General features: G+C 43.0%; 4 protein-coding genes across 4 annotated transcripts; 2 read left to right on the top strand and 2 right to left on the bottom strand.

Annotated features, from left to right (window-relative positions):
• Nucleotides 1-1,027: 1,027 nt before the first annotated feature.
• On the top strand, nucleotides 1,028-1,865 carry LOC128711922 (vesicle-trafficking protein SEC22b-B). The gene is made up of 4 exons (XM_053806813.1): nucleotides 1,028-1,102; nucleotides 1,167-1,276; nucleotides 1,344-1,599; nucleotides 1,671-1,865. The coding sequence occupies exons 1-4, from the start codon at nucleotides 1,028-1,030 to the stop codon at nucleotides 1,863-1,865; spliced, it is 636 nt and encodes a 211-aa protein (XP_053662788.1).
• Nucleotides 1,866-2,308: 443 nt separating this feature from the next.
• LOC128712631 (box C/D snoRNA protein 1) lies at nucleotides 2,309-3,501 on the bottom strand. The gene is made up of 2 exons (XM_053807521.1): nucleotides 3,443-3,501; nucleotides 2,309-3,380 (listed from the first exon to the last, which is right to left on the bottom strand). The coding sequence occupies exons 1-2, from the start codon at nucleotides 3,499-3,501 to the stop codon at nucleotides 2,309-2,311; spliced, it is 1,131 nt and encodes a 376-aa protein (XP_053663496.1).
• A 1,083-nt stretch (nucleotides 3,502-4,584) lies between these two features.
• LOC128712630 (folylpolyglutamate synthase, mitochondrial-like) lies at nucleotides 4,585-16,450 on the top strand. The gene is made up of 6 exons (XM_053807520.1): nucleotides 4,585-4,749; nucleotides 4,835-5,020; nucleotides 5,087-5,584; nucleotides 5,655-5,986; nucleotides 6,130-6,501; nucleotides 16,417-16,450. Exons 1-6 carry the CDS (start codon nucleotides 4,585-4,587, stop codon nucleotides 16,448-16,450), a joined length of 1,587 nt encoding a protein of 528 aa, XP_053663495.1.
• A 1,106-nt stretch (nucleotides 16,451-17,556) lies between these two features.
• On the bottom strand, nucleotides 17,557-18,995 carry LOC128712629 (uncharacterized). Its single transcript, XM_053807519.1, has 2 exons — nucleotides 17,815-18,995; nucleotides 17,557-17,581 (listed from the first exon to the last, which is right to left on the bottom strand). The coding sequence occupies exons 1-2, from the start codon at nucleotides 18,993-18,995 to the stop codon at nucleotides 17,557-17,559; spliced, it is 1,206 nt and encodes a 401-aa protein (XP_053663494.1).
• Between the last annotated feature and the right edge of the window lie 4,984 nt (nucleotides 18,996-23,979).

Below are 23,979 nucleotides of genomic sequence, written 5' to 3'. Positions count from 1 at the left end.
TATAGCAAATAAGTGTTTTATTATGAATGACTTACCACTGGGTCAGAATGGCTGATTGTGTAGCAATGGTATTTGTTCACGCCTAACAAGTGGGTATGCGTGAACCTTGGTTCGAATTATGATATATAAAGAGAGCAGAATTCATCGGATAAGACGAACTAGATCTAGAACTGAGAAGTCGAAGTGAGCGCGCAGCATTGCATGGATGCAACAAAGAAATTATGTATTCAATTTTTTCAAAGCTGGTGACGTTGTGCATACACGTGGGTTCACAGTAAATATAGTTTGTAATTTGATAGCTCAGAGTTAATTTTAAACTGTATAACATTGATAAAAACAGTGAAAATTATGCCTTTGTTAATCTTTCTTCATGCGTAATTTATCGCTGTTGGAAAGGTAATCGTATGCAACGATCGTTGTAACCAAGAACGATTCGCCAAAAAACGAGGAAGAGAGGAGTTTAAAAGCCAAAAAAAAACTTCTCTCCAACTAAAATTCTTGCAGAGGATAGGGATTAGTTAACTCCACTTCAAAACTGCAAAGTAGATTTGAGGATTGTGAAAATATAAAAGGTATTAGATGAGGTTGTTGGTCAACTTTTTAGTTGGCAACAGAGGGTTGTAGGACCACAACCCCATCATACATCATTACAAGCACATGATATCACAATGGTAGCGTAGCTTACCGCAAAACCCGTGCGACGGTTACAAGTACGATCCAACCAGTTTAAAGGTACCCTGGGAAGGATTTTGAAAACTAGACGATGTTGGCTGTACCGTTTATAGGGAAAGTTCTATAGTTAATAGACCTTGATACTGTCATTTTGTTCATTGGGAATGTGGTTGCCGGTAGCAATTGTCAAACTCTCGTTTAGGTTCTGCCAAATTGACACTGTTGAACTTTATTTGTTTTCTCAGATGACGTGGATGTTTTTACATTATTTTAATTATATTTGCTTGCGAACTGTAAACTATCGGACGTTCAAGTTATTTGCTGTGATAGAAAGCGTGTAGAAATTGAAAATAACATGGCTCTCATGACGATGATTGCCAGGTTTGTAGACGGTCTTCCTCTAGTGGGAACAATGCAGGAAGATGAACAGGTATAGCAAAAATGCGATCCTTGCTGAACAAATTTATACATACAATTTATGATATGGTTTTCAGTCCGGTCGAAGCATATTAGAATATCAGAACCAGGCTAAATTGTTGTTTCGGAAACTAGGGCCTAACTCTCCAACCCGTTGCAGCATAGAAACCGGTCCTTATTTATTTCAGTGAGTATCATCATTCGGTTAATTTGCTATATAGCAGCTGCAAAATATTATCATTTTATCTTTTCAGTTATTTGATAGAGCACGATGTCTGCTATTTGGTAATGTGTGACAAGATGTTTTCAAAACGGATTGCCTTCAACTATCTGGAAGACATTGCACAGGAATTCCATAATAATTACGGTCGACGAGTGAATACAGTAACGCGGCCGTATGCCTTTATTGAATTTGATATCTATATTCAGAAGGCACGAAAAACTTTAACCGATCGTCGAAGAAACATCAATACAATCAATAATCAATTACAAGACGTGCAACGGATCATGGTATGTACATTAGTGATCTGCTCATATCGGAGTATCCGTGGGATATATATGCTTTCTTATCGTTTGTTTAGGTTCAAAACATTGATGATGTTTTGCAGCGCGGTACTGTTTTGTCTGAACTGGATACCAAAACTCAAAACCTATCGATGCTTTCCCAAAAGTATAAGAAGGATGCTTCATATTTAAATCGCAAATCACTGTACGTCAAGGGAGCAGTTGCAGGCATAGTTTTAATTCTGTTCGTGTTATATTTTTGGGTTATTTAATAGCAAATTTGTAACAATTTAAATGACACATTTCGCAATGGATAATACAGTGATATACAATGAATGTTAAAAACAAATGGAATGAATGGATTCAAGTCTAATGAGGTGTGGGGTCCGGTGGATGGAATAACTATCTGTAATTAAAATGTATTTTTTGTCGATTTATAATGAGTTTAGAGTTAGAGAGTCTAATGAATACGAAGGGTAATTTCCATGATTGCAGTCAAATAATACAAAGAGTTATAGGACAGAATGCTGGTGAATAAATTCTTGTAATATTTCCATTATAATTTTCATTAAAATAGTACATTATATGCGTACATATCAATAATTCATTCAACATATAATAACTGCAGCAAACAAATGGAAACCTAGGGAACTGCAACTATAACAAACTAAAACATTTGCAATTAATTACCATGATGTAGAGGCAATTAATGCAATTAATCACCAAGATGTAGATCTTTATCATCACGGGAGCTTACGGAATCTGGTTTGCGCTTTTTTGGCACACTTGACCCCTCGCTCAATGATTCCTCATCAGAATCTGACAAATCGTTTAGAAACTTTTCATCGCTAAAAAGAAAATTACAAGCACTATTGAGAGGGCCTACTCTGTGCTTCGTAATACCGTGTTGAATTTGTTCAAGTTTCATTTTGTCCAAACGACCTTCTATGTTTTCTACATTTGAACTACGAGCTATATCTTTTTGGCTTTCACTCAGAAAACGATTGTAATTATGCTTTTCAGCCTCCATATCGTCATCGCTATCGATGACGTTGAATCGGTCCGACTGATCCTTAAACACAACATAAATAGTTGGAAACTCTATTACAGTTTTGTGTCTTAATGATTCGCGAAGCGTATCGGTTATGTTAAGCGGTAAAGTTCGATTGTGGCATTGTTGTATTCCTTCTGCTTTTAGCAACAATTGGAGTGCTGAAATTCCTCGTGCCTGATAGTATGCAAGTTTGGCTGCCCCGGGTATACTACTTTTCCCTGCAGGTTGTAAAAATTTATCAACAATGTCGTGAAGTTTACAGTCTTCGCTCACATTTTCGTCTACAAATACGAATGTTTCATTGCCATCTGGAAAACACCATTCGATGCGCCACAAAATGTTGCCACTTTTGAAATCCAGGTATGTAGTATTCTTCTGTCGTTTGTTAAAATGTTGTAACAGAAACTTTAGCGTTGTTCCACGACTCGTCGCAGCTCGCTGAAGTCGAACCAAATGATTCGGTAGATGTTTATTAGTACACGTGAACCGCTTTCTGTGATCCCGCTTGCGGTCTTGTACAAATTTAGTGCACTCTTCCAAGAAGTAATAATCGTTCATAAGATCCATTCTTGTCATTTTCACCAGCGGAATGTACTTCGTACGGTCTCTTGTGCCATCACATTTAAGTTCTTGTTTGTGAAGGTTCAAACACGCCAAACTACATGTTTTAACCTCACAACGTGGGCAAGTATACTGGGCTACGCTAACATTACATGCCTCGCATAAACCTAACCTAGCAACCATGAAAAAAAAGATTGTAATGGACGGATTGTTGCATTTCTAAGCACAGCTTACCTTTTCTCTGATAAGTTCGTCAGCTTCGGTTGGGCTTCAGTGTGTCCGGTTCTGATCATACTTTGTGGGTTTAGCAGCAGTTTGTTTACAAACTTTCTGCGAAGTAGCGACTGTACAACGACTAAACTGCTACCAGTATCGCACTGTAAGCACGTGCAGGCGGAAACAATTTTAGCAATTGAGCGGTGTGGTTTTGACGAACGCTTTGACAGCAGACTTTTCAACATCCTGAAAAAGCATTGAACGAGATGTATTCATGGCACTTCACTGGGCGCCATTTCGGACTTGAGTTTGACATTTAGGTCTATGTTTGTTTCAAGGTTGCTTGAAATTTTGTTAGGCCTGTTGGTGATTGACCTATCAAGTAGAACATTAAAACAACAAAGTATGATTTTGAAATTCATTACAAAAATTTTTTGAGGTTTTTTACAACTCTATTACATTGTCTTCTTTTCGTGGGTTTTGTGTGGTAGAATGGGTCAAAATATATTTTGATATATGATTCTACCAAGACATGGTAAAAAGCATTCGGTTCGTCTCATTTGTATTCTGTCACCGCATGGTAGAACTTATCACGGAATGGAAATGCATTTTTAAACCAAACCATAGTGGACCTATTATATCATGATAAAGGAGCTTTTGCATATACGAAAATAGTGTATCTTATTTATAAGTAAGGATCAAACGCAATGAAATTTCTCGCTGTACGAACATATACAGTATTCTGATTTTCCAAAAGTCGTAAACAAACAATTTCTTGATTTTTTGCTCGTACATGTCAGATTGGAGAGAAAAATGGCGCAATGGACGGACGGATGTGCCGTTTTTAAACACTTTTGTGTCGCATGAGCGAACCGTTGTTTTAATCAATCATAACAGATAATTGTAAACAATGCTGATAAGCATGCAATTATCAGCTTTCCCTGTTCCCATTACAAAATCGTGCGAAAGAAATAGACATTTCAATTCTCCCCATCGAAAGTGCTATTGTGCGCTTAACACGTTCCACGCCGTGTCCAAATCGTTCAAGGCAATTTCCATAAGGCATCACACAAATGTGGGTGATGCGGTGCTGAACGTGTTAGACTATTTTATTGATGATTACAAAATTGATACAAACCGTTACGTGATTGCAGTTACGGATGCTTCGTTGGGCAAAATTTATTTTTTACCGTAGACTCACTGTGGATAAGCTCCTGCATGAAGTGGCCTCGATGTCATTATTGTGTGGTTCTTGTGTTAAAACGCAACCGTTTACAACTATGCATGCATCTGGTGAGCCTTTCGCGTTGGAACAGAATTACGAGGTAAGTGTTTTTTAAAAATAATAACATCACTTACATACTCTTTACATTGTATTACAACTTATATGTGCATCTGTCCTTTTTACAGAACGCTATTTCCTCGTTGAACTCACTGCAATCCAACTTTAGCGTTCAACAAGCTTCTGTACTCCGAAAGCATACGGATGATTGCAAGCATATTAATGATACGATTAAATATTTAGAACGCGTTGGTCTTTCATTGCCGCGTCTAGATAAGCTTCCGGCGATACACGTATCAGGGACCAAGGGAAAGGTGGGTTACGAATGATCATACTATTTCGCCAATAATCTTTTTAATTCTTTCTTCCATCCACGAAAGGGGTCAACTTGTGCAATGGTAGAATCAATCTTGAGGTCAAATGGTTATCGTACCGGATTTTTCAGTTCACCCCATCTAATATCCGTTACGGAAAGGGTACGGTTGAATGGAAAACCGGTTTCAACCGATAAATTTAGTGCTCACTTTTGGAAGATCTATAACCAGCTGATGGCATCGCGGGAGCATACTCGGGACATGCCTTCATATTTTTGTTTTTTGACTATAATGGCCTTCGACATTTTTTTACAAGAAGCTGTTGATGTTTGTGTAGTCGAGGTTGGCATTGGCGGTCGCTACGACTGTACGAATGTGTTACGGAAAACTAATACAGTCGGTATAACTTCGCTGGGTTTGGAGCATATAAAGCTGCTGGGCAATACGTTGGGGGAAATTGCATGGCAAAAGGCCGGTATCATAAAGCCTGACTCAGACGTATTTACAGTTCCTCAGCCCACACAGTGCATAGAAGTGATTGAGCAGGAATGTCATCTATCAAAGGTAACGCTTTTTCGGTTACGATTTCTATCGATAGCTGCTCTTACTACATTTAATTTTCTTTTTCTATTAGGCCAATCTACACATAGTATCACCGGGCTTGCAGGAATATGCTTGGGCCAAGAAACCCTCACTGATGGAAGACGCGTGCAACATAATAGAAATGAATACTTCGTTGGCCATTCAGATAGCAACGTGCTGGATACACAAGACGCAAAAGGTTGCACGGAATAGTGAAACAATGTTTATTACAAAACAGACCGTTAAAGGCATAGAAGATTGTTTTTGGCCTGGGCGTTTTCAGCGAATATCATATGATACGCAAAAAACTCTTTATCTCGACGGTGCTCATACGGTGGAAAGTATAGAAATATGCGCCCGTTGGTATTATGCTAAATCTAAATGGTAACATTGCTGGCTGCATACTCTTTACATTGTATTACAACGTTTGTTCATTTTTTTTCTTTCTCTCTCTCTCTCTCTCTCTCTCTATCTCTCTCTCTCACACACACACACACACACACACTCTTTTCGTTTTTCTGTTTTAGGAACCACAAACGTTTGCTGATTTTTAACACAACTGGAGACAGAGATTCATTAAAGTTGCTATCCACTCTTTTATGCACAATTAAATTCGATGGTGCATTCTTTGTTCCAAACGTAGCTTTCTCCAGCACTACGCAAGCCGATGCCATAAATCATAATTTTCCCTTCGAACATCAAATGCAACGATGTAGAACAAACCGTGATTATTGGGTTGAAGCGATGAAAAATAAGAACGGATTTGTGCATGAATCGATCGATTCCGTGTTTGCCCAAATCGATAAAGAATTTTCGTGTGAAATTTCCGATATTCTTATTACTGGATCTGTACATTTGATTGGAGCCGTATTGACAGCACTAAAGCTGGAACGTTTTACGTCAGCAAGAAAATAATTTATTTTATAAAATTATTTGGGCATGTTAGAATACAATAAAGGGTTCTGTTGTTCAATCTAACTACGAATATTCACTCTATAATCATGTGTTGAGTGTGTTGATCATGTGCTCGTAGGCGGAGTAGGCGGTCGCCTAGGGCCGTGCCATGTGGGGGGCTCCGAAAAAAGCCGAAAAAAGGCCATCCGAATGATCGCCAAACCGGGACCACTCATTTACCGATAACGGCGGGTTATCGGTGAGTGCCTCACACTCGGCTTCAGGTGTGCACAACACAACATCTCCCCCTTTTAATACAGCAGGTACGGGTCGAGCCAACGCGGAGCTCTTCTATCTCTAGAGGAGAGGTGTGGCGGTAGCTGCTGTTCCATCTCTCGTGGCCGATGACCGTTTATGTTGGATTAAAAGATGACGAAATAGATGAATCAGATGGGGGTGAGGTCGAGCCGGATGATTGCGGGACAACTGAAGAGGATTGTGTCGTAGTTTCTGTTGCCGATGATGATGATGGATCAACCGAAGATGATTGTGTTGTCGTTTTTACAGCCGATGATGGTGATGATGATGGTAGATCCCAAGCGTCCAGCAAGACGTCCAGTGGTAACCGGTGGTTCGCAATCGAATGTGTATTTTGCGGACTGTTTGTGGTCCGCCGCCGAAGTTGATTTATGTGTCTGCGAATGGTCTGCTGGTCGCTAGTCCTTACACGATACATAACATTTCCGCATTTGCTTATTACTATGCCTGGGGTCCATTTCCAACCGTTTTGTGTATAAAGCTTAGCATAGACAAGATCATTTTGGCGAAAACTACGCTGTGGCTCGATGTTTACTTCGGGTTCAGATTTAGGGACTGGACGGATCAATTCCAAACATGTACGAATTTGTCTCCCAAACATAATTGTTGCTGGAGCTTTGTGTTCTGGCGCTTGCGGGTTTGGTGTAGAACGGTAGGTTTCCAGAAATATTTCGAGTGCATCCTCGATGGTAGCTCCATCACTCGAAATCTTTTTTATCGCGCGTTTAAAGGTGTCCACGAACCTTTCCGCTTGTCCATTTGACTGCGGGTGGAACGGAGTGGTAGTAACATGATCGATTCCATTGTTGCTACAAAAATCCTCAAACTCAGCACTAAGAAATTGACGTCCGTTGTCGCTAACCAAGGTGATTGGCATACCATAGCGAGAAAACAGGCTTCGTAGAATGCGTACAGTTGCTGTAGACGTTGTGCTGGCCGTCCTTATTATCTCCGGCCATTTCGAGTAAGAGTCGACTTCTACTTGGAAGAATATCCGTCGATAGGGCCTGCATAATCGATATGCACTCGTTGCCATGGCTTCGTTACTTCAGGCCATGGTACAGGACTGGAATGCGTCGGTGATTTAGCTGCAGATGAGCAGGCTCCGCAATTTGCAACTAGTTCTGCAATTTCTCTATCTAATAGCGGCCAATAGACGTAACTTCTCGCCAACGATTTCATTCGTTGTACACCTGGATGCCCGTGATGTAGTTGACGAAGGCATCTTTGACGGAGAGATGTTGGGATGATCACCCTCTCCCCGAATAAAATGCTGTTGTCCACCATAGATAGTGCGTCTCTTCTGGCGTAGAACCGTGCCAGATCCCCATTAAAAACGCTATTTCGTGGCCATCTTTCCTTTATGTAACGCGTAACCTTACGCAGAATCGGGTCCGTTCCTGTTGCATTTTCCACTTCTCTGAAACTCAGAACAAATGGGGTTAACGAATTAATCGCAACTGACCTAATGTCGTCCTCTAGGCTAATGCTGGCGATGATGTAATCTTCATTCAGCTTATCGTGATGTATTATCAGCCGCGATAGGATGTCTGCATTGCCAAATTGATCAGTAGGTACATATTGTATTTCAAAATCGTACAACTGAAGGGTTAGAGCAAATCTCTGTAACCGATTTGCGGTGTATATTGGGACACCCTTCTTACTTCCGAAGATTCTTAGCAGCGGCTTATGGTCCGTTTGAAGGTAGAAATGACGTCCGAAAATGTACTTGTGAAACTTTGTCACAGCAAATATTATAGCCAGACCTTCCCTATCGATCTGACTGTAATTTGTTTCCGCCTTCGTTAACGCGCGTGATGCATGTTGTACGACCTTGTAAGTTCCGTCGGGGAACTTGTGACCGATGGTTGCACCCAAGCCAACGGATGACGCATCTGCCGATATTATATTATTCTCCAGTCCTGGATCATAATGCGTTAGCAGCAGATCGGAATCAAGTAACAACTTGAATTGGTCAAACACCTTCTGACATTCTGGGGACCAATTGAAGGTAATGTCATTCTTTAAAAGATTATCAAGAGGGTAGCGCAGGCGTCGCATGTTTGGTATAAATCTCCCGTAGTAGTTTATGGCGCCTAGGAACGACCTAACACCGCCGATGTCGCGTGGAGCAGGAAGATCTTTGATGACAGCCACTTTGGCTGGGTCGGCACGGATACCATGTTTATCGATGATGTGACCAAGGTAGCGTACTTGGCTTTTGGGAAAAAAAGTGAACATTTATCTGAGCGTATTGTGAAACCGTACTCTTGGATGCGCCTGAGGGTCTCACTTAGGAGATCATCGTGCTCGTTCTGAGTCCTTCCTCCGACGATTATGTCGTCCATATAACATGATACACCTTCCATGCCAGCGAGCATTTGATCCATAAGTTGCTGGAAGGCGCCTGGCGCTACCTTAATCCCTGGTGGCAGGCGATTGTATAGATACAACCCTTTATGTGTATTAATTGTGAGCATCTGGCGGCTTTGTTCGGCGATTGGGACCTGCAAAAAGGCGTCTGATAAATCAATTTGGCTAAAAATAGTAGATTTACCGAGTTTTGCGAAGATGTCCTCTGGCAGTGGCAAGGGGTAGTCGTGTGGATGGAGTACTGCGTTCAGGCCGGTTGAGTAATCTCCACACATTCTCAATTTGCCGTTCGACTTCCGCACGACGACAATTGGGGCTGCCCACTCAGAATATTCTACGGGAGTTATCACGTTCAAATTCTGCAATCTGTCCAGCTCGGCGTCTACTGCATCACGCATCGCGAAGGCTACAGGGCGCTTAGGAGAGAACACGGGACGGCAATCGGGTTTCAGATACAGCGTGATGGCAGCTTTTGTACATAAACCCATGGTAGGTCGGAAAAGCATTGGAAATTTTCGTAAAATTCCCTCTGGGGCAATCGTTGTGCTGGAGATGTGGTTGCAGATCTCGTCGATGGGAGACGACCATAACGAGAAAACTTCAGCGAGATCGGTACCTAGTAAGGCTAGCTCAGCTTCTATGATGTAAATGACGGCTTGACGCTTCTTTTGGGATAATTCAATATTCGCCTTAAATTCCCCCAGAATTCCGAACTTATCACCAGAAGCTGATTTCGCAATTACCGACGGCGGCGTAAGTTGCGGGCTACCGATCGTTCTCCACAAGGTACGACTTATTACGGAAATATCGGATCCCGTATCTAGTTGCAGACGAATCTGTTTGCCGTTCAGTTTGATGTTCACGTATTTCCTTCGACTGTGCATACTATGTACGTTCACTGTAACGCTACGCATGCTCGTTTGCTTTATAAAAGGCTTCTTGCGCTGAGGTTGTCTCTTTTGTTGCTTGCAATAGCCTTCACGGTGAGCCATTATTCCACATTGTGTGCATTTATGCGTTCTAAACGTGCACTCACGAGTCCAATGTAAAGAACCACATAACCAACAGGGCCAGCTCGGTTTAGATGCCCGATTTGGTTGGATTTTATATAAAGGACGGTCCCGTCGATGCGTATTGTCGTGAACGGATAGTACTTTCTCGGTTTTGTCACTTTTGATCATATCACTATCGTGTCGAAGATTTGTCATGCGCTGACATTCTGCGGAGAGCTGATCGAGCGTTACATCCTGTTGCTCCTCGATGCGACGTAAGAGGCGCGTTCGAAAGTCAGCGTCTTCTTCCTCCTTAATACCACACACAAACACCAAACATTTGAACTGCTCTTCCGTAAGCTTCCCCAGCTCGAAATCTACGGTTCCGCGATTAACTCGGCACGCGAACGTGACGAAATCCTCCGTCCGAAGTTTCGTCAGCTTCAAACACCTAAAACGCTTATGTAATAGGGACTCCTTGGTGCCGAAAAGCGCTGTTAACTTGGAGACCGTTTCTTTTAGTACGAAATCTCGTGGGTGTTTAGGTAGGATATAATTGGTGTATCGGTCGTGTTCAGAGGTTCCTAACTTCCTCAATAGTAATCGCACCTTCGCCTCGTCGTTCAACCGCGCGGCTTCTTTTTCAAACAGGTCCTCGTACCTTTTGTACCATGCCGCAAAAGTAGCACCAGTTTCAGCATCATACCTGAATTCCTTAATGTGGCCACTTAAGGAATCCAAAATTTGCTCCTCGCCCGTTGTAAGGTCGCTTCGTTGACGCAACAATTGCATTAACATTTGTTGCGGTGGTTGAGCTTGGGCATCACGACGGTCTGTGTGAGTTGGTGGTTGTGAGGTCGCTGTGGCTAATGCGTCTTGCCAACCTTGCGACGCTCGACGATCGTCTTCTTCTTGCATCCTGCTACGTTTCCTTGTGAGCGGAATCCTTGCGTTGGGTTCAAACAAAGGGTAAAACGAAATAAAACTTTAAAATCCTCGTCGCCACTGTTATGTTCACAAAGGTTAACGTTTTAAAAAGGCCGTTGCCGTTTATTCACTTAAAGGATACACTAGTACGAAGATAATACAACACAGAACAAAAATGCGTGCGTCGTGTGCGAGCGGTACGATCGAGTGCCCCCTTATGGCCATCCGAATGATCGCCAAACCGGGACCACTCATTTACCGATAACGGCGGGTTATCGGTGAGTGCCTCACACTCGGCTTCAGGTGTGCACAACACAACAGATTCAATATCATATTCACGGGTTAACGTTGCAGCATCGCACTATCGCACTATACAAATTGTAGTTGGTAGTAACGTAACGCCGTAACGTTTCCATGATAACATCGTTTTTCCGCACTGTTGGATCATTTTCTGTGTGGTGCATTCACTATTTCACATTTTTGCTGCAAAATTTCCCCTTTCAATGCCTACTGCCAGATCCTATCGCTAACGATGCAGTTTTCGATGAGTACTGTGATTTAATCATTGGAAATTATTTTTTATGTATCCAAACTTTTTACTACGGGCGATTTGCGAGTGTTTTTTACAGTTTTTTTGGGTATCAGTTGCACGCGGTCCGCAACAGTTTTTAACCGATATTTTGAGAGATTTTTGAAATGAATTTTCTTTCACTCGCTGATATAGTGGTGTAGCATATCTGCAAAAGCACATCTGCTAAACCGAAGATTAAAACGTTGCATACCTATTAGGTGGATAAGGAAAAGGGCCGTAGCCTTCCGCATACCGCATAATAGCGTTAACTTCCGCATACCGATGCAACAACAGAAAACATGCATTAAATAGACCACAAACATTTAAACCAAAACTTAATCCAAATACCAAGCGACCTCGATGCAAGGCGAAAACACAACTAACCATAGCATAAACATCCATTGTAAACACAGAAAAACCCAAACCCGGAAGAAACAAACAGCCACACATTTGCCAAACAAGCGATTGACAAATGTAGGCTGTCCAGCAAAGAGTTTTGATATCCAATCGAGAAGCCAAAGTAGACAGTGCTGAGTTACAGCTTGTGACGAAGCGTGTTGCTGATGCAACTCGAGAGTTTTACATGACGAAGTCAGATCCGTCTCGATTCTCATTTCGAACTATCGAAGTCCCCCTACCCAAGGTAAGGCTCGATAGCTTCTAACCGAAAAACACTGTGTCCGAAAGTAGAACATCTCCACCTCGTCCGCAACAAAATTGCACCCATGCAATATGTACGTATCGTTTCGGCGCGACAGTGACGCACATCGAAGGTAAACGGAATTCCGCTGACGTTGTGCATCAAATGTGAGACACTGTTAGCCCATTACTTGAACCCCTGCAGAAGGCACCACAGTGGAAACGATGCCAAATCCAGAAACAACTACGAATAAGATATTCTGCCCTATTTGATTGAGTTTTTAGGAACAGATTTACATGAGTTATCACGGGTCGTTTTCTTCTGAGTTTATATTGAATTAAAAACACTATAAAAATTCTATCATTCTCGAGCTACCGGGTGTCTGGCGACCTAGAATTTTGTAGAGCCAAGTTCCAATGGTCAAGATGCCATCAATCAATAGGCAAAATTTGTAATATAGCCATTAACTTCAAGAAACATCTTTAGAATAGAAGGCTCAGTTAAAAATTATAGGTACAGGGTATCCCGTAATTTTTTGCCAAGGGTTTTTTGACTGCGTCCCAGCTATTTTTGAAACCGTCACGAGATTTTTGAGCTCCATCTTATCAATTTTTGAATGCGAATGAGATCTTTCTTTTGTCCCATATATGTGAAAGGATCATGAAATCCGCTAGAATGACGAGCTCTATGAGCTGTACGGCGAACTTACTGTCGTACAGCGGATTAGAAATGCCAGGCGCCGAAGGGCTGCTCATGTCATGAGAATGACAACGTGCGAAAAGAGGCGAATAAGGCTGCCCAGCTCAAAGTCTCTATAATAAAAACAATAAACAACAACGACAACGAGCGACCCAGCCCGTAAAGTCCTTTTAGACCATCCAAACGAACAGAGGAGGCGTGGTAGGATCAATTGACATAAAGAGATGGCGTGGATACCTCCACCAGAAAGGCCGGGATAATGAATTGGCAGACGAAGGCGCTCGCCCGTGAGCGATTTAGAGGTCTCCTGCAACAGGCCAATACCGGTCGTATCACGCGGTTGTAGCGCCTGATAAGTAAGTAAGTAAGTAAGTAAGTAAGAAGTACGCTCCATAAAGTAACATTTAAAAATATATGGCAAACCGAAAAAACCTCGGGACAAATTCAAAAATCAAGATGGATTCAAAAATAGCTGGGACGCAGTCCTATTGGCCTCCACCATAATCTTAATCTTGTACTTAACCGGATATTTCGGGTTAGGTTAGGCTGCGATTGTTACCGTCCATGATTGGATTTTTTACGGTACTGTAGCATATCTGCAAAAGCACATCTGCTAAACTGAAGATTAAAACGTTGCATACCTACTAGGTGGATAAGGAAAAGGGCCGTAGCCTTCCGCATACCGCATAATAGCGTTATCTTTCGCATACCGATGCAACAACAGAAAACATGCATTAAATAGACCACAAACATTTAAACCAAAACTTAACCCAAAAACCAAGCGACCTCGATGCAAGGCGAAAACACAACTAACCATAGCATAAACATCCATTGTAAACACAGAAAAAACCCAAACCCGGAAGAAACAAACAGCCACACATTTGCCAAACAAGCGATTGACAAATGTAGGCTATCCAGCAAAGAGTTTTGATATAAATAAATCCAATCGAGAAGCCAAAGTAGACAGTGCTGAGTTACAGCTTGTGACGAAGCGTGTTGCTGATGCAACTCGAGAGTTTTACATGACGAAGTCAGATCCGTCTCGATTCTCATTTCGAACTATCGAAGTCCCCCTACCCAAGGTAAGGCTCGATAGCTTCTAACCGAAAAACGCTGTGTCCGAAAGTAGAACATCTCCACCTCGTCCGCAACAAAATTGCACCCATGCAATATGTACGTATCGTTTCGGCGCGACAGTGACGCACATCGAAGGTAAACGGAATTCCGCTGACGTTGTGCATCAAATGTGAGGCACTGTTAGCCCATTACTTGAACCCCTGCAGAAGGCACCACAGTACAAAGCGATTTTTTGTAGTGCAAATTATATTTTTTTAGCCAATCGTCTGTGTTTCAGTAATCCATTACACAAGCTGTGAGAATTTCACACGCAAACACTAGCTGTGATACGGAATTTTATATATTTTCTGCTTCACCAAAAAGACTGTGTGTCTCGGGCGCCGTTCTGTTTGCTACTGTTTATTCACTTGTCAAAGAGTTCAAATTACATTGCTCGGTATCGATTGTCCAAGGTGTCTAGTTCAGTTCTTAGTTTGAATTGTTTCATGAAACTTTTCTTCCTTCAATTATTGTAGATTATTCCCTTTCATTTTACACATTCCCGGCCACCAAAGAAGGAACTTCTTTATATTCTTAAAATCTAATTTTGTAAGTGTCGTGTTGCACCTACCTAGCACTCTTCGTCGGACAAAGTATTAGGATCAGGCAAAATTGCAATTCTAGCTGCCGCTCAAACGATTTCCTTTCCTGCACCTGTACGTAGTGTTACGACCCTAACTACACCGTCCTTTCCTGGTGGTAGGTGGTACCTGGCCATAAGGTAGGTGGTACATTATCTTCCTTGATGACTACCAATTGTCCTTCCTTTAGCTGAACCGGTTGAACCATTAAGTGTTTCGCGCGGGCCTGTTACTGTTGCAGGTATTCCGGATACCAACGCGACCAAATTGATTGGAAGTGTTTCTCTACCAAATCAAACTCCTTCAGTCTATTTGATGATACCTGCCTTCTATCAATTTGAGGAAGTGATGTCATATTTGATCCTACTAAAAAATGACCTGGGGTGAGTGGTTCCGTATCTGATGGGTCACTTGATAGTGGAACCAATGGTCGAGAATTTAAACACTGTTCGACCTGACTTAAAAGTGTGACCATACCTTCCTGAGTAAGGCTCGTGCCTCCTAACGTGCGAATAATGTGTTGTTTCGCTGATCGTACCGCAGCCTCCCACAGCCCGCCAAAGTGTGGTGCCCGAGGTGGAATAAATTTCCACTGAATTTCATCGTTGACACACCAGTTGAAGATCGCGTTGCGCTCGCGATCACTGCACTTAAGCATCTCATAGATACGATGAAGCTCGTGTGCAGCTCCCTTAAATGTGGTGGCGTTATCCGAATGGAGTTCTACGATTTTACCTCTGCGAGACACAAAACGCCTAAGTGCAGCCAGGAAAGCAGCAGTGGTGAGATCACTCACGAGTTCGATGTGGACCGCCCTGGTTGCAAAGCACACGAAAATAGCGATGTATGCTTTTGTGGCACTCCGGTTGCGCACAGTTGATTTGAGGAAAACCGGCCCACAGTAGTCGATGCCACTCACCGCGAATGGCCTTGTTGGTGAAACCCTTGAAACAGGAAGATCAGCTACGGACTGTTTCACTAGTGTGGGTTTGGCCCTGAAGCATCTGTGACATCGATGGAAAACAGATTTCGTCAGATTGCGTCCACCGATTATCCAGAACCGTTGACGCACTATGGATAGCAATAGTTGCGGGCCCGCATGTAAATATTTCTGGTGGTAGGTTTCTGCCAACAATGAAGACAGTTGGTGTTTGGAGGCGAGTAGAATTGGATGTTTCGCAGAATCTGGGAGTTGTGCGTTCCGAAGCCGGCCACCAAACACGCATGATTCCCGCCTGGTCGATGAAGGGCGATAACCATTTCAGCCTCGAATTACGCGGCACATCCTTGCCGCTTGCGATATGATGACGATCCTCCGAAAAAGAATCCTTCTGGGCTAAACGACACAACTGCAGCTCAGATTCCTGTAACTCCTGGTGCTGAATTCGGTCGTGGTTGCCATTGCAGTAACTTGCGGTTGTATAATTCGTTCTTCTTCATTGGAGTCGATTTCTTCTACTTCAAGGCTCTTGGGCCAATCTTTGACCTTGCTGCTAAGCCAGACTGGTCCATGCCACCACCGTTGACAAAATAGTAATTTATCAGGTAGTGAACCGCGCGATACATCGTCTGCCGGATTGTCCACGCCAGGAACATGATTCCAGCAGATTTTGGTTTCTGCTTGAATTTGTGCCACTCTGTTGGCAACGAATGGCTTCCAGCGTCGTGGTGGAGATTTTAGCCAGTATAAAGCTGTCATTGAGTCACTCCAACCGTAAGCTTCGTATGTCCCATTGAGAGCTCGATTGACCTTTCGGAACAGTTGTATTGCCAATTTTACCGCACACAGCTCTAGCCTGGGGATCGAATTGGTGTTGGACAATGATACAACCTTTGATTTTGCTGCCAAAAGCTGCACCGCGATCCCTGCATGAGTTTCTGCCCTGATGTAACAACAAGCACCGTAGGCCAGTTGTGAAGCATCTGCGAACACGTGCAGCTGCACTCTAATTGCTCCTTTGAGTGATGCAAATCGAGGAATGCATATTTCACCAAGCAAGTGTAATTTGGAATGAAACGCCGTCCATTCCCTTTGGAGATGTGATGGTAGCTCACTATCCCAGTCCCAAGGCTTTCCGTTTGCCTTCAAGGACCATAATTGCTGCATAAAGAGCTTGACGATGAGGATGGTTGGGCTGAGCAAGCCTAGTGGGTCGAAGATTTTGGCGATGTAGGACAAAGTTAATCTTTTTGTCAATACTGTCGCAGGAGGAGGCAGGCCAATCCGGAACCTAAACATATCCACCGCTGGTTCCCAAACTAGTCCTAACGTTGATACAAATTGAAGATCTTGCCACTCATGCGTCGGGAGAACTGCCAAATCTTCTGATGGAATGCCAATTAAAGATTCTGGAACGTTGGATGCCCATTTTTTTAAGGAAAAGCCAGCTGACTTGAGCATCCCTGTGATCTGCCTACGCATCTCGATTGCATCCGATATTTCTTCTGTACCCGTTAATAAGTCGTCTACGTAGAAGTCGTTTAGTACTGCGTTAACTGCTAACGGGTACTGTGTTTGATGATCATGAGCTATTTGCTTCAGTGTTCTAGTTGCCAGGAACGGAGCGGACGCAGTTCCGTATGTAATCGTTTGTAGCTGGTAAGTTTGAATGGGCTCTGTTGGGTCTTCTCTGTATCTTATGCGAAGGTACCGTTGGTCGCGATCATCGTGTAGAATTTGACGGTACATTTTTTCGACGTCCGCTGATAGGGCGATGGAATGTGACCGAAAACGTACAATAATCGAAAACAGGTCGTCTTGGATCACCGGTCCCACCAATAATTTGTCATTTAAGGAAAATCCTGAGGAAGTTTTACAGGATGCATCAAACACTACTCTGACCTTAGTGGTTGTGCTCGTCTCCTTTACTACCGCATGATGAGGCAAATAGTAATGCTCATAGGTATCATCGACCGGTTCGGTAAGTCGCTTCATGTGACCTAAACGCTCGTACTCCTTCATGAATTTGCTGTATTCTTCCTTCATCACATGATTCGATCTTAACCTTCGTTCCACCGCAAGGAGCCGACGATCAGCAATCGCCTTTGATTCTCCTAAAACGATACTGGGATTATTATTTTGTGGCAAACAGACAACATACCTGCCGGATGCCTCTCTGGTTGTGGTGGTCACGAAATGCTTCTCACAGGCATCCTCTTCCGCAGATAAGGCAGTATCATCGCCAATTGTCTCGGTATCCCAGAAACGCTCCATAACCGATTCCAATGAAGGCGTTTCATTGGCAGCCAGATGACACAACTGTGAACCATGCGAAGCACCCGATGACGTGTTTCCAGCGATGACCCAACCGAATGACGTCTCCACTAGCCATGGTTTTCCTCTGCCGAGCGAACGTTTTCTACCGGAATGAAGCTCCCAGTACGTATCTCCGCCAATGATGATGTAGATCTTGTCAGGAACAAAGAACGATGGGTCTGCTAGTGGCAATTCCGGAAGCTTCCACGACGATGTATCAATGGGCGACGTTGGGATTTCCATAAATGGAGAATCCAAGATGAGTAGCTCCAGCTGAGAAGCATGTGTAAGGTTTCGGGATTCCACAGTTGCAAAGATTGATCCCTTCATCAACTGTAATGAATTGCCGATGCCCAGGATCGATACGTGAACCTTGTTCCGAGGTATCCCCTGAAGCTCCCGAGCCAGCGAATCACAGATGAAATTTGACATAGAGCCCGAATCGAGGAGAGCCCTTGCCTCATGACGGTTTCCGTAGCCATCTAGGATGTACAACCGCACCGTTTCCAAAAACACCATTCCATGGTTGTTTTGCACTGCCATAGCGATTGTTGAGTTGGGAGTAGGAGTATGTAGCAGTGTATGGTGACGCTGGTGACAGGTACGACATGTATAGTCCGACTTGCAAGCTTTTGCCTGATGGGAATCACTCAAGCAATTCCAACACAGCTGCTTTGATGCTACCATTTCCCGACGCTGTTGTACGTCCTTTCCAGAGAACACTGGACAGTTTGGAAGAAGGTGACTATCTACGCACTTTAAAGGACACTTGTAATTTGGCGTAATGGGAGATGATCGCGAAGACGCTGCGTTGGCGATCGATCGACGCGGTGGTGATGAGCGCAAGGTGCCGGCCACCTTTCTCGAACCATCGACTATATCACTCGCGAAATTGTTAGTCGACTTTAAGATTTGAATCCGGTCTTGTACAAAATGTACCACGTCCATGTACTTGTCCGTCGTAAAGTGCACTGAATGTTTCTCCCATGCTAGAAATGTGGCACGATCCAACTTCATAAGTAGCATGTTTGATAACGGCGTGTCCCATGAATCCACCGGTTGATTTAGTTTCACAAAACCGCTCACATACCGCAAAAATTCGTTCACTAAAGTGGTCAGACTATCCACACTCTCCGATTGCACGCCAGGAAGATGATGTAGTTTTCGGTAATACTCACGAACGAGTGCACGCGGATTGTCATACTGTTTGAGAAGCGCTGACCACGTTACCGAATAATTGTCCGCCGTCAACGGTGTATGTTCGAAAGGAACCGCCGCGTTCCCTTTCAATGACGACAATAAATATTCGAGCTTCGCAATCGACGGAAGATCCGGCAAAGTATCAATCATCGCAATGAAGCGATCACGAAACGATAGCCATTTCGTCTGATCTCCGTCGAACGTTGGCAATTCGACCTTCGGAAGGCGGATGTGTGGAGCGTTTGGCCTACCAAAAGCAAGAGTTGAAGAAGCCAAATCAGTGGTCACGTTTAGAGCACCTTCCTCCCTCCGATGCTTTCGAAAGAAAGATCTTAGTTTTCTGCACCGCTCTTCGACGCTGATCCTTTCCAGGATACATGCCTCGATCCCCTCGTTACCATCGTCGAGTTCCTCCAACTTCGCCACCGCGGCGAAGTAATCTGCCTTGTGCTTATCCAGGTCTTCTAAGGCCTCCGGGATTTGATCGACGTCGTCTCCGGCAAATTGGGCTTGAAAGCGTTCGAGGGCACTAATATTTTCCACTGCAATCCTCCTCTTCAACTGAACGGCTTTGATTTTTTTGTCCATGGCACAGTTAATTTACACACTCACGAAACGAACAAGCGAAGCCGATAAAAAAAAAAACGAAACAAACGAAGCGACGCTAACAACAAAATTTGGGCGCAAATTTTGTATTGCGATGGCGCACTATCGTCGGCCGTTGCCCCTGATGCAGGGCTATGCGCGATGGCGGTAGAACGACGCGAACGATGATTTGCTAAATGCTCTTGATGCAGAGCGTTTGACCGAGCTCCTGATGCAGAGCGATGGAAGAGAAAAAACTCCGTGAATCACGAATCCGGTTCGAAGGACCAAAATATGTGAGAATTTCACACGCAAACACTAGCTGTGATACGGAATTTTATATATTTTCTGCTTCACCAAAAAGACTGTGTGTCTCGGGCGCCGTTCTGTTTGCTACTGTTTATTCACTTGTCAAAGAGTTCAAATTACATTGCTCGGTATCGATTGTCCAAGGTGTCTAGTTCAGTTCTTAGTTTGAATTGTTTCATGAAACTTTTCTTCCTTCAATTATTGTAGATTATTCCCTTTCATTTTACACACAAGCTCAACCCTCAAGAGATATAGGCCTGCTAATTCTGACTGTTTTTAACTGTATTTATCTGTAACCTGGACATTTGTTCCTAGATTGGTTCCAAAAGGGGGTACAATCTGACGCAAGATTTTTTAGAACTTGTGGCGACCAGAGCGTCGTAATTAGCCAAGACACAAAAAAGCGCCACCTAGGCAAAAAAGAGGGTATTAACCAAATTGCTAGTTGGGAAGTTTTGCCTGGACACGACGAATACAATCAGTCCTTTGTTCCTAGGTAAACCCAAACTAACAACCGGTAAAGCTAGAACAATAAGATCCTTGTTTGTAGGAGGAACGAAAGAATAGGCGAACAAACGAAAAACAGACAGGATCAAACACGAATTGTAAGTAGATAGGAAAGTTCAAGACATGGCCAGCACAGTATAAAAGCGGTGGCATGTCCGAACGAAAGTTAGTTATCGCTCCGATCTCCGACAAGGAAGTTCTTCTGCTAGTTATCGCTTCGATCTCCGACGAGGAAGACCTTCTGCGAGTAATCGCTCCGATCTCCGACGAGGAAGACCTTCTGCGAGTTATCGCTCCGATATTCGACAAGAAAATCCTTCTGCTAGTAATCGTGTAGTAGGGAAGCAAAGTTGTCTGGGACCTAACTCCCAGCAGTTGGAAGGAAAAATAAAAATAGGACCCAACTTCGGTTGGACACTCCTAAAAACTAAAGTATAATTTGAAGTACTCATGTTAAAATGATACGTTGCATATGGGCATCACAGTCCAGGTGGGAGTTTAAAGCAAACAGGACGTGACGTATATTTTTACGAAATATTTCATTCGTGATAACTGATAAAGGTTCAGGATTAAAATGACCAAATATCAAAAATACGACGCTAGATGTCCAGACCAGCCGAATGGCCAGATTTAACTAAAAGATAAACGAAGACCCTAGGGCTCTAGGTCTGTTTAAACAATAACTACAATAAAAACAAATAATTGTGTAAGCATCGTAGTGCTGTTGCATAGCCCTGCAACCGGACTGATTAACTAGTCGCTATACAAATTGTACTTGGTAACCTTTTCTGTGTGGTGCATTCACCATTTCACATTTTTGCAGCAAAACTTCCCCTTTCAATGCCTTCTAAGATGCCAGCGCTAACAATGCACTTTTTTCGATGAGTACTGTGGTTTTATCATTGGAAGATATTTTTTATGGATCCAAACTTTTCACCACAACAATTGTTTAGCTTCAGGATTTCTTCTACTTTATTTCCCCTACGTTGTGTTTTACAAAAAACCTAATAATTCCATGTGTCTATATGACCTGAGCTCAAAACTTAAACTGATTCCTCCTGACCCGGATCAACCGGTTTAACGAAAGCTAAATACCGATCGACCGTTTTAACGAAAACTGGATACAGATCCGTTGCGGGCGATCTCTCAAAACTAAACTATTCAAAAACAATCCGTTAACTCAATTCAATAATGTTGAAACCAAACATGGCGCCCACCTAAATTTAGGTAAAAATTTTTCTCGCAATTGGCAACACACAAATCTTTGCGGTGGGTCGCGTATATACTCCTCTTCTAGTACGCACTGTTACAACTCGTACAACATTGTCTGAGCCCTCGAAAATCTCTACTACTCTTCCTAAAGGCCAGTCGCAAACTGGTGTATTATCCTCCTTTAAAATAACCATCAGTCCTTCCTTAATACGCTGACCAGTGGACACGCGTTGTCCATAGTTATGCAGTTCCGTTACCGAGCATCACCACCTAGCGGTCTTCACAGGTACGTTAGCCAACGTACCTTTCATTTATTATGGGGCTAGGTACGTTGCCAGGTACGTTGAGAGCTTCCCACGATTTGTGGGAGACCAAAATGACAAGTACGCTGGCCAGCGTACCTTGGAAGTACGCTAGATGTAGATGCACGGTTACATATTCTTTATACCATCGCTTCCAATACAACTGTGACAGCTTCTGAAGCTGTTGAAATCTACGCAACCGATTCTTGAGTTGATCGGAAACATCTTTCTCTCGCACTGCTGTGATCGGAGTTCCAATTAAAAAATAGCCTGGTGTGAGCACATTCAAATCCGCTGGATCTTCAGAGAGCGCTTCTGATTACTCAACACCTTCCGCATAATCCGCTTAGAAGACTTAACAGACGCTTCCCATGAACCGCCGAAGGTGGGAGCGTGTAGGGGAATGAAGTGCCAATCAACGTTTTTTTGTAAACATGCACTCCGCATAACCTGTTGATTAACTGGATTTTTCAACTTATCGCACAACTCCTTTAGCTCATTTCTGGCGCCGCGAAAATTAAATCCAATATCTGAGTAGACCTTGGACGGTAAACCACGACGCGAGACAAAACGTCGGAACGCCGCCATGTATGCCTTTGTCAAAAAATCCTCTACGAACTCCAAATGGACTGCTTTTACTGCAAAGTAAACGAAAACTGTCACATAGCACTTCTGGGTAGCTGCTCTACGATGCACCGGCTTAAAATAAAATGGTCCACCAAAGTCAACACCTATCACCGCAAATGGTCTTGAAGAAGTAGCTCGTAGGAAAGGTAGTTGCCCGGAAGGCTGTACTACGGTAATGCAAATACGTATGCAAACCCCATTCTCTACTCGTCTTCCATTCAACGGCCAATATTCTCGTCGCATAGCTCCCAAGGTTGCTCTCGGTCCTCCATGCATTGCTCGTAGATGATACATATGCGCAATCAGCTTGGTTAGGTTTGCGTTACACGGCAAGATTAACGGATGTTTTTCGGCATATGGCATAGCAAGTTAAACCAAACGTCCACCAACACGCAATAATGCATCTTCGTCCAAAAATGTTACTAATTTCCTCAGCTTAAAACTTGGTGGGATGGCACGATTCTTAGATAGCTCTTTCACTTCGGCTGCAAAATTGTCTTGTTGGAACATCCTTACTAGCACTTACTAGTATTAGCTGTCGCAATCTCTTCGATGGACCAACAAATGTTTTCACATTTATGGCTTGACTGCTTGCAACGTTTAATGAATTTGAGACAATATCCTATCACTTTAACTCACTTCCAAAACTTAGAATACTTCTCAGACCATTCCTTCGCGTATTCTTGCCACCACTAGCACCCTTTGCTTTCTTTCAAGATCCACGTCTTCGGCAGGATCTGTTGTGATTTGTACATTGTGTAAATGAATAGTACCGACTCGAGAGACAACTAGCAGACAACTAACTCGTTTATTCAATACAACCAAATATATACATAGTTCGCTTATACCTAAAGTCGCGTTTACACGTTAGAACTTACTACAGTATATCGCACCAGGATTGAATACTCGAATTGATCCTTGACACCCTCGCACAATTCATGTATACTACCTAAACATTTTGTATTTCTTTCTGCAATCCTAACTTTCCACAAAATTCTTCGAATGTTTTTGATGGTAGACCCTTTGTCATAATATCGGCTTGTTGCATTGATGACGGCATAAACTGAACATCGATCCGTTTTTGTTGAATTTGCTCTCTTTTGAAATGATATTTCGTGTCTACATGCTTCATTCTTTTAATATCTCTTGAATCCAATCTTCCAAAACAATCTTTATTGTAGATTGGTTATCTTCATACAGAGGTATTGGATCTATTATGGTAATCCACAAATCTTTCAATAAACGCAACAACCAGATTGTGTGACATG

Source organism: Anopheles marshallii, chromosome 3 (genome assembly GCF_943734725.1).
Source record: "Anopheles marshallii chromosome 3, idAnoMarsDA_429_01, whole genome shotgun sequence".
NCBI classification, from domain to species: Eukaryota; Metazoa; Arthropoda; class Insecta; order Diptera; family Culicidae; genus Anopheles; species Anopheles marshallii.
This window is presented reverse-complemented; position numbering and strand designations above follow the sequence as displayed.

Coding starts and splice junctions, on each gene's coding strand:
- LOC128712630 (XM_053807520.1), top strand. CDS start 4,585: ATGCTTCGTTGGGCAAAATTTATTTTTTACCGTAGACTCACTGTGGAT. Junction 4,750..4,834: donor CGTTGGAACAGAATTACGAG/GTAAGTGTTTTT, acceptor TCCTTTTTACAG/AACGCTATTTCCTCGTTGAA. Junction 5,585..5,654: donor AGGAATGTCATCTATCAAAG/GTAACGCTTTTT, acceptor TTTTTCTATTAG/GCCAATCTACACATAGTATC.
- LOC128712631 (XM_053807521.1), bottom strand. CDS start 3,501: ATGATCAGAACCGGACACACTGAAGCCCAACCGAAGCTGACGAACTTA. Junction 3,381..3,442: donor ACGAACTTATCAGAGAAAAG/GTAAGCTGTGCT, acceptor CATGGTTGCTAG/GTTAGGTTTATGCGAGGCAT.
- LOC128712629 (XM_053807519.1), bottom strand. CDS start 18,995: ATGCTACTTATGAAGTTGGATCGTGCCACATTTCTAGCATGGGAGAAA. Junction 17,582..17,814: donor ACCAGAGAGGCATCCGGCAG/GTATGTTGTCTG, acceptor ATCATGCGGTAG/TAAAGGAGACGAGCACAACC.
- LOC128711922 (XM_053806813.1), top strand. CDS start 1,028: ATGGCTCTCATGACGATGATTGCCAGGTTTGTAGACGGTCTTCCTCTA. Junction 1,277..1,343: donor ACCGGTCCTTATTTATTTCA/GTGAGTATCATC, acceptor TTATCTTTTCAG/TTATTTGATAGAGCACGATG. Junction 1,600..1,670: donor AAGACGTGCAACGGATCATG/GTATGTACATTA, acceptor TCGTTTGTTTAG/GTTCAAAACATTGATGATGT.